The following is a 10,592-nucleotide window of genomic DNA, read 5'->3' on the forward strand; positions in this document are numbered from 1 at the left end:
CATTTCTAGAAACCTTAGGGGAGCCATATGCAGAGGAGAACTTTTATTGCACTAAAAGTGACATGGACCAAACGTTAGGGGGTCCATATGAAAATTACCCTAAATTTAAATTGTCAAAGTTAGTTTGCAGTCGTTCAATCCTTATCTTATTGTAATCAAATTATAAATACGTATTCTATACCTAAAATGAGGATGAGCGAAACTTATCTGAAAACCAAGTATTAACTTTTTACTTGTGTGCTACACCCCCCCCCCCCCCCCCAATTTTTTTTTTTTACTAATGACCAAGGTTTAATGTGATGGTGATATATATCGCTATGTCATTGGGGCTATATGGCTTATTCCAAAAATTGTTCATATATCGCTAATGTTCCGACGATATATCTTCAAATTCACTATATTTAACAAAATTTCATTTGATTTTCACTGCTTTTGATTCGATTTATGTCAAAGTGATGTAGGACCTCTACAGGCTCTAGTGGTGACAACAGAATGTAAAGCATGAGCAATACTCAACATAATTGTATAATGAATTATAGACTTTAGTACTTCTCTTTATTAGTTGTGTACTTGTATTATCTTTGAATGTTTATATTAGTTTATATGAGTTTTCCCAACTTCAAGTTTTGGCTGCATATAGTCCGAGTATGTGTTAATCAAAAACTTTAGATTAAGTGATATTTTAGAAAAAATATTATTCACAACAAAATTCAAAGCAAAACAACTCTAAATGCCCACCTAAAACAGGGGTCGAATTTTCAACCACACCCTGCCAAGAGTTGCCAACAAAATGTGACCGTGTTGGTGGTGTCGCCGGCCAGCTATCGACAGGCGACATAGTTTGACATTTTGGATCTTGGTGATGACCACCCATAGAGATATCTATTGGTGGACTACACGCCTAGCATGAGTGTCATCCATAGCATGAGTGTCATCCACCTGTATTAAGATAGATGTCTATCTCATCATCGGAAACTTATTTCAACTGGTTACATTGTTTTATTTATATTTGTTTTGGCATGGACATTGTTTTATTTCTTTTCAGTCCAATCAAATGTACTCTCGGACTTGATTCTTATGATGGTCACAGTTTTACATAAAACCAACCACATATATTCATGGAAGTCACGGTTCTGATTCTTCTGAACGTCTGATTAAGATTTGGATTGAAACTGACCCGAACCGACCACAATGGATCGTTGATACTGGGGATAAAGTTATTTCAGGGGCTGAGTTATATAGACCGTCTAATGAAAATTGGGCCAATGGAAAGTGGGTCCCATGATGTAGACGTCTCCCACATAACCAAGAAAAAACTTTACCGTCATGTCCTGATGTGACACTCGTGTGGTTCCAAATATCTCATTTGTCGACAAAGAAGCCACGATAGGGAATTTGGGAGTGATCCAACGGTAAGGATTGTTAGTGCATTCGACCTGTCTGTACGCTATGCATAACGTGTAACGTGTTTCGTGTGATTTAGCTGTCACCGTGCCATTTGATACAAACAAACACACGCTCAGCTCTTACCACTACTTAAAGCTCCATTCCATTTCCAAAAAGCAAATCAGGTTCAGAGGAGATGTCTTCAGTCATGGAAACAACGTGTAACCAAGGCCAGGAGGAATGCAATGAACCGTTAGATCAGAACGGAGTGGCAGATCTTACGGCTATGAACGCTTCTCTACCAGCTGAGAAGTTTCTTCAAGCGGCCATTTCGCTCAAAGATCAGGTATCAATTTGCACCTTTAAAGTTTCTAAAATAAAAATTTTCAGATTTGTTCTCAGTTTGTCATTCTGCTCTGCAATTTTTTTTTTCTTTTTCTTTTTGATGTTTGATGTTTATGATATGATACGGAGTTCTGGTTAATTTTTTAGGTGGTGGAAGCAACATGGAAAGGCGGAGGTGAAAGAGACAGTGTACAGTGCTTGGACACAACCGTGTACAAAGGCTTGCTTGGGACGGCTTTCACTTGCTTGAAGTCCTACGAAATCACCGGTAACCACTATGACCTGCAATTGTCGGCCGAGATCATCGACACTTGCGCCCTTCTCGCACCAAACTTCACAAGGCACCTCTCTTACTCCACTCTCTGCGTTTTGGAAATCATTTTGTTTTCGGCAAATTAGGTTTCTGTGATGTGAGTTCTGAATTATTATTTGCTTAAAATCTAGTAAAGTGTAGCAAAAACTGACCGGCCCAACGAAGGTTAGTGTTACTGATGCGAATGGTGTTGTTTTGGGGCCAAACCTGCTCAGGAACCCTACGTTTTTATGCGGGAGAGGTGGCGTCTACGCCCTTGGAGCTGTTGTTGCTAATTACAAAGGTGACCCTCAGAGGCGTGATTATTTCGTGGAACTTTTTCTTGGGGTACGCCGTACGCCACTCACTTTTATCGTTTAATTGTTTTCTAAATAGAGATGAATTACCCAAAAAAATTTAAAAAAAAATCTCTAAATGGAGATGCTTTTGGGATAATTCCATGTTCGGTAAGATATGGAATATTTTATTAGAATATAATAACCATTTGACAATATTCTCCTACAAGAAGTTCAAGATTAGGCAAAATCATTAGCCTGATTTTTATATTGGCTGAGCTCATGATTTCAGGATTAGAAAATTGATTGATCTTGATTCTGATTAATAACATAAAAGCAATTACATATGTTGGGAATAGATGATGTGTTATAGATATTAGTGCATGTTGGCACCAATGTTCAGGTGGCACAAGAGAGAGCACTTCCAAGTGGACCAGATGAAGGTGGGTTTGGGATGCCTTATGAGCTTCTGCATGGGCGAGCTGGATTCCTATGGGCAGGGTTGTTCATAAAGAAGCATCTTGGACAAGAGACAGTGCCCATGGACTTACTGATGCCAGTGGTGGAAGCTGTATTGGAAGGTGGTAGGGCTGGAGCGTCAAACACTACAGTTTGCCCACTGATGTACAGGTGGCATGGGACAAGGTACTGGGGTGCGGCTCATGGACTTGCTGGAATCCTGCATGTCCTACTTCACTTTCCTCTCTCTGGAAAAGATGCCGAGGATGTCAAGGGCACTCTTAGATATATGGTGAGAAACAGGTTTCCACATAGTGGCAATTATCCTTCAAGCGAAGGGAATCCAAGGGACAAATTGGTGCAATGGTCACATGGTGCCACTGGTGTTGCTATCACTCTATGCAAAGCTGCACAGGTTAGTAGTATCTCTATCATTCCATCTAACGAGTTGTTGATGGCTTTTAAAGTTCAATTTGAGAATGGCATGCACTTGGGGTTTCTGTGGCAAGCTTCGTGAAGACATACATGATTTCAGCATGCAGAAATGGTAAAATGCAAACATTATCATATAACTCCTAGGTGACTGACATATTTTATATGTGTCATTTTTTTTAGGTGTTCTCTGGAGATAGAGAATTCAGAGATGCTGCAATAGAAGCAGGGGAAGTAGTGTGGAAGAGTGGATTGGTTAGGAAGGTTGGGCTAGCAGATGGTGTAAGTGGCAATGCATACGCATTCCTTTCGCTCTATTGTTTAACAGGGGAGAGCATCTATGAGGAAAGAGCCAAGGCATTTTCTAGCTTCTTGTACTACAATGCAAGGAAACTTGTATCAACTGGCCACCTTCGTGAAGCGGACCATGCGTATTCGCTCTTTGAAGGGCTTGCTGGAACAGCTTGTCTCTGGTTTGATATGGTCTCACCGGAGAGTTCCAAGTTCCCTGGGTTTGAGCTTGAATGATAAGAATGTGAGATATCCTGCTTAACGAGTCCTAAACTTGAGATTAATACATTTGTACGTCTGTATGCGATGAGGCAGTGGCTTAGCTAATCCCCCGAAGAGCATTGTATGATGGATCATGGAACTCGTGGTTTGTAACATATACATATATGTTCTTGTGTGCTTTTCATTAATGGATATCCTAGGTTCTTTTGACGGCATTTTGATTATCTTAGACTACATATATAGATTCAGAAAGTTTTAGACTACATACATATATATATATATATATATATATATATATATATATATATGGATTCAGAAATTTACCTCACATCACACGTGTATAACACGAGTAGACGTTTCTCTAGGGCCAGATGGGGCCATGACCCTTCTATTTTATACAATATTCTTACAGTTTTAGCACTCATTCTTTGTTTTAATATATTTTTAATAATTTACTTAAAATTGAATTACAAATATTTTAGTCGTCCTAATAAGTTATTTATATTTTTAACGTGTATGATCTATTTATAAATATAATAATTAAAATAATTACAAAATAGAACCACTAGTGAGTTCCACACAATTCGTGGAGTGAAAAAGTGTCAATGGTTTTGGACAGGAAGGTGACCCAAATTCTCATTATTCACCCCCCCCCCTGAATCCTCTCCTACATGTATTGGATAGATAAAAATCATTACTATAAAATGTTAGAAATAAAAACAAAGAAAAACCTAAACAAAACACAGTAACAATAAAAATAAATTTATTAAACTTGTTAAATTTCATCTGAGAAAATTTAGTATTATTTATTAATTAGGACATTATTTTCAGAACTAGTTATTCTCTACCATTATTTAGTATTATTCTTTGTTTATTTTTTCTTGATTTTATTCATTAGGACAATATTTATGAATTAGGGAAATTATTATTTTTAAATGGATTATGAAATTAAACTTCACTCTATTCTTCATATAATTAGAAGTGTATTCAAAATTTATTCTAATTATAATTATATGTAAACTTTAATTACATGATGATATACAATACACATTAAAACTCCAACGTAAAGGGCATTATGAAAGGAGAAAATAGAAAATCTATTTTGAGAATACCTGCCAAACACATTTCAAATGCAATCACAATCTGTGGAATATAATCTCTTAAGATGGCATAACTTGTAATCAATGTCGACCAGCACAAAGATTCCAAACATACTATCTTGCAGATAACCAAAATTCCAGTTACCAACAAATAAAAAACTAAAATCAAAATTCCAACACTTCTATTTTTGTTTTTTTTTATTGCCAAAATCAGTCATTTAGCCCAAAAAAAAAAAAAAAAAAACAAAAAAAAAAAAAAAAAAAAAAACAAAACAAAAAACAAAACCAAAGTGAGTGATGGCTTACTATTCAACTCAAGTTGTCCCAAGATTCTCTTCACATTTGAAGCTTACTTATTATTTGACCGTTTCCTATGTTAGCCCATAGAAGACCATAGTGTCTGTTTCTAAGGCTTTTTGTAAAGAAGTAAACATTGGAATTAAATATTCTCTTGCTAGTGGATTTGAGAGTTCTAACAACCTCTAAAGGTACAAAGTACATTCTTAACAATTATCTAAAGGTTATAATTAAAATTTAATTTTTTAAAGAATAAACAATTAAAAATCTAATCAAAAACTTAGGATTCATAAACTTTTCCTCTAAATTTCGATCCTTTATAATAAAAAAAAGTTTCTTATCAAATCTTAACTACTTAAAATAGTCCTTTTTTTTTTTTAATCTAATGTACTCCTAAAATTGAGTAGTCACTAGTCACTATTAATGAATTTTTTAAGTTAATAGACTTCAACAAATCTTTATAATTCTTTTTCCCATTCTTTATTTTAATATTTTTTTCCATTTATTTGTAATTATGTTACATATATTTTAGTGCTCCTAATAATTTATTTATATTTTAAATATGATAAAATAATATAAAGACCAACCATTTGTAGGTCTCACACAATATATGTGGTGAAAAAACAATAGTGCTCCATTATATCTCTCACCATTCACCATTCTTTCCATATTGAATATTGGCTTTGTTGGAATAGAAACAACGAAGAATAAAAAAAAAGAAAAACAAGTACACAAGACCAATTAATTTATTAAAATCATTTAATTTTCATTTGAAAAAATAAAAGATTTTACTATTTTTTAGAAAATCTCTTGGAACTAGTTATTCTCTACCACTCTCTATCTTACAAGGTGTTGTCATTTGTTTTTTTTTTTCTTTGTTTTATTTATTAAGAAAATATTTAAGAATGAGGGAAACTTAATACTCTAAGGCTTTTTATGGTATCAATTATCATTCTCAATTATGAGAATTCTTCATTATTTTAAATTGTTTGACATCTATTATTAGTTTTATTTTTATTTAAAATAATAATAAAATTCATAATTTATAATAGGCTTTTTGTTTATTATTATTATTAATTTTATTTTATGGATTATGGTGAGAATTTCATTCTCTTCATTTATGTGCAAGTTTACTTAAAATTTTATAGTTAAGATGATGGTAAAATAGTCTATACACATTATTTTATAAAAACCAAACTTTTTCCTTCTTTTCTTACTTGCTCACTATCATTTTCTAACAATTTTTTAGTTTGACACTAAATTTATTTTTCATTTTATAATTTATTTTCGACAAAATTCACCAAACCATTTTTCATTATTTACCAATAATGAATTCTTGTACTTATTTCTTTTAAATATGCATAATAGAGAATGATAATTTAAATAGGATATTTGTTTTATTTATTAAGAAAATATTTATGAATGAGAGAAATTTAATACTGTAAGGCTCTTTTTGGTATCAATTATCATTTCAATTACGAATTCTTAATTATTTTAGGGCCTGTTTGGTTACATGAGTCTGGAGATTTCAAATATCTAGAGATTTCAAATCTATAGACTTCAAATCTATGGAGTTATAATTTATAAAATTAAGTGTTTGGTTGTGGAATGAAATCTGTGAATTCATCCTAAAAATTTATTTGATCGACATGATTTTTGTGAATGTACAATTGTATAGCTTTTTTGAAATCTCTGGATTTCACCCCTTACCCATAAATCTACAGATTCACCTTTTTACACTAAAAACGTGAATCTGTAGATTTCATGAATCCAGAGATTTGAAATCTCTAGATTCATGTAACCAAACATGCCCTTAAATACACGTGCATACAGATATACACAATATGTATTAAAACCCAAACATCCAATCGTCCAAGAAGTCTTAATTGTTTCAAACTTTCTATTTTTAAAATGGAATACTGACATATCCATGAATAGGAAGCATTCAAGAAATTAGAAAATCCTTTTTGAGAACCTTATTCTTAAAATGCATTCTGAAAGAAGATTTTTTTTTGGTAAGATCTAAAAGAAGAAAATAGAAAATCCTTTTTGAGAATCTGTACCAAACGCTATCCAAATGTGATCACAGCCTGTGGGATATAAAATCTCGCAGTAATCAACGGTTGACCAGCACAAAGATTCCAAACATATTATTCTATAAGTAACGAAAATTCCAACGCTTCTATTTTAGGTTTTCCACCAAAGTCAGTCATTTAACAATACCAGAAAACCAAAAAAGCAAAAAACGAAACCTAAGTCAGTGATGGGTTTGATTCCTTTCACATTTGAAGCCTACTTATTCTTCGACCGTTTCTGAAGTTAACCAATGGAGGAACCATAGTTTCTGTTTCTGTTTCTAATGGTGATCCAGGCTTTCTGTGCACCACTAAAGAAGTAAACGATGGAATTAAATATTCTTCAACTTGTGGATTTGATTTGAGGGTTTTAACAGTTACCCATCACAGCCTAAATATTCTACATGAAAGCTCATGCATGGGACGTCATGTTCCATGAGTTCTAAAGGAGAATAAAGCCATAATTATCAACTTCTTTTTCTAGTTCCTTGTTCTTTCTCCTTGATCAAAGTCTAAAAACAGGAAACCACAGCCGTGGTTTTGACCTTTCATAGGGCATTCTAATTGTTTCTAGTGTGTAAGGAAAAGTGACTGATGGGCTAGCTAAACCCATGGATATAGATACTTTGCTTACGGTTTGAAGGTAAACAATTCTGGAAATACCAAGGACTGGCCCATAGAAAAGTCCAGAGTGTGAAGCAGGCCACTGGTTTCGTTGATACAGTGCTACATATCTTAACCTGGAATTCTTTCACCTATATATGTTCCCTTATATATGGTTAGTCTTCCTGAGGAGAAGTTACTCAACAAAAGGATAAAACCAAAACACAATGAACTACACAATGGATAGAAGCAAAATACAATGTCTCTATGATGCCTGTGCTGCTATTTTCACAAAGGAGGAAACTCCAACCTTCCAAAAGATTCAATGGCTGAAGAATTTCTTAGGTATACCATTAATTCAATCTTCTTAATCAGTTTTCTTGTTTTCTTTTCTTTTGAAGCAATGCTTTTTGTCTGTGTTGATGGTCTTGATGAAGTGGATGTCCCATTCTTTTCTGCTGCTACTGTGATCAGATACCATAGAAGCCATAGATGTCGGCATTCATGAATTCAACATAAATGGATCTCTGCTGCCAACAGCAACGTCGTCAGGTGTAGAGGCTTGTGATGGATTGATTTGTGGGCAAGGTGTCTCAGAAATCACCTACATTCACATCTATGAAAACAACCACTTTTCTGTAAGTAAAATTGTCTCTCTTTGTGTGTTAATGTGTATGTGTGTATCTGTTTGCGAATTCAGATCAATGATGTACTATAGAATTACCTCTCGCAGCCCCATTAATGGATTTTTCATGTTTTGGGTGTTTTATTCTTGACGGAAGCAGATTGGCATCTTCTGCTTCCCCGCGGGAGCGAAATTTCCTCTTCATGATCACCCAAGGATGACAGTGCTAAGCAAACTTCTCTACGGTTCTGTCTATGTTAAAGCATATGATTGGGTGAAGGTGGAGAAGTCAAATAACTATAGAACAGGTGAGCAAGCAGTTAAGTTCTAAATTATAAGTAATTTGATTGAGGAAGGTGTACTAGCAGGGAAAGAGGACTAATTGTAGATCTAATTAGTTTAAGATTGCATCGTTCGATCATTTTATTGAATCATATATATTGGGTTTGGCTTGCAGTTGGATTAGCAGCTAAAGCTATGGATGGCATTATGAAAGCTCCAAGTGAATCAACAGTTCTCTTCCCTAGGAGTGGTGGAAACATACACTCCTTCACTGCCTTGACTCCTTGTGCCATTTTAGATGTGTTGTCACCACCATACTCTGAAGAATTCGGCAGACCAGCTACTTATTTTTCTGAGATCTTCATTCCATCTCTTTGCGGTATGTGTTATACTTGAAAGCAGGCCTTTCAATTGGCTTCATGTGATCATGGAAAACTTGCTCAATCATTTGTTGTTCTGTTCTTAAATTGGAATTTTCTGTTTATAGGTTATGCAGTATTGGAGGAAAGAGATCTACCAGATGATCTAGTTGTTGTTGGGGCACCATATCTCGGTCCTAAACTAGTTACCTACAGTGATGACTTCTGTTGAAATCATTTGGAGTTTAGAGCTTCTTTAATTTACTGTATATATAACTCCTGTACATGCATATAGAGAACAAGTTCAAATGGGGGGCTCAGTTAGTCTCATAATAACATAGACTTCGACACACATGGAAGGCTGATCAGCCACTTCTTGTAATGGCCGTTAATGACAAATGTTCTCTAAAACCCACAAGCCCCTTCATCTCTTCTAAAGTGATTCTCATCAATCTGGGGGAAGAAATGTTTCAACAGGATGAGCTAGTCCTTTCTCCTTTCTTTTACTTTGTTCTTCAATTCCAGTTTTCATCTTTTTGAAACAATCCATAAATTTATAAGAAATTCTAGATTTAGACAGGGAGAGAATCTCTAACAAGAGACGGCACTGGGGAGCAGTGTCTCTGTCTTATGAATTCATCCCGTTCAACATGAATCATCGTTTCAGTGCATTAATTGTTTGTGGAATTCATTGAAGAACAACTCCTTGAATCTTGGTGGAAAAATCGGGGTCTCCACAGCCTGTCAGACCTCGTTCCTCTGCAATAGAACGCAATACCAAAGCTTGATTTCCCAAAAAACTTAATAGAAAAAAGAAAGTGGAGAGGCAAGTGCAAAGGTAACACATATGGCAACGATATGTTACCTCAGTTGCTTCTCTTGCAAGGTTTAAAGTATTGGTATCGGTCAGGTGGTTTTAAGAGACGTATCGTCTTGTATCGAGTATTATATCGCTCTGGCTAATATATTTTAGTGTAATTTAATGGAGAGATGTATTGTATCGGTAGGGTCAAATATGGATACGTATCAGCTAGTATCGTATGATATCGTGGGATAATTTAAACGTTGTTCTCCTGTGTAAATGAACTGCAAGAAAAGTTGACGTTGATAATATAGAAATGCCCTCACAGAAAAGTCGTCCTGTATTTTATAGCTCATGCTAGAATATAGTTGGACAAAAAAATTATCGGATTCACATCCTCTGTAATTCCCTTCCCTACAATTCCCTGCAATTCCCTCATAGGATTGTGCCATGTGGCATTTAAGTAATCCAAAGGTTACCCAACAAACTAGAGTTTAAATAAAATTCAAATTTATGGGTGGGTTTAAATAAAATTCAAATTTATTTTAAATTAGATAACCGTTGGATTACTTGAATGCCACATGGCATAATCCTATGAGGGAATTACAGGGAATTGTAGGGAAGGGAATTACATAGGATGTGAATCCAAAATTATCACGATAGCTATTTTAAAAAGTAGAATTTATTTGAGTAAAATTATAAAAGTTCTTTAAAAATGTCTTATTA

General features: G+C 34.6%; 2 protein-coding genes across 2 annotated transcripts; both read left to right on the forward strand.

Annotated features, from left to right (window-relative positions):
• Positions 1-1,562: 1,562 nt before the first annotated feature.
• Positions 1,563-3,931, forward strand: GCL1 (GCR2-like 1). Its single transcript, XM_089145541.1, has 5 exons — positions 1,563-1,732; positions 1,879-2,072; positions 2,260-2,371; positions 2,723-3,193; positions 3,394-3,931. Exons 1-5 carry the CDS (start codon positions 1,583-1,585, stop codon positions 3,736-3,738), a joined length of 1,272 nt encoding a protein of 423 aa, XP_089001667.1. The 5' UTR covers positions 1,563-1,582; the 3' UTR covers positions 3,739-3,931.
• Positions 3,932-8,021: 4,090 nt separating this feature from the next.
• LOC149026688 (plant cysteine oxidase 4-like) lies at positions 8,022-9,407 on the forward strand. Its single transcript, XM_089145550.1, has 5 exons — positions 8,022-8,143; positions 8,273-8,436; positions 8,584-8,731; positions 8,881-9,084; positions 9,193-9,407. Exons 1-5 carry the CDS (start codon positions 8,026-8,028, stop codon positions 9,294-9,296), a joined length of 738 nt encoding a protein of 245 aa, XP_089001676.1. The 5' UTR covers positions 8,022-8,025; the 3' UTR covers positions 9,297-9,407.
• Positions 9,408-10,592: the final 1,185 nt, after the last annotated feature.

The sequence above is a fragment of the Hakea prostrata genome, chromosome 1, assembly GCF_041222555.1.
Source record: "Hakea prostrata isolate BN-2017 chromosome 1, UWA_Hpros_2, whole genome shotgun sequence".
In the NCBI taxonomy this organism is placed as follows: domain Eukaryota; kingdom Viridiplantae; phylum Streptophyta; class Magnoliopsida; order Proteales; family Proteaceae; genus Hakea; species Hakea prostrata.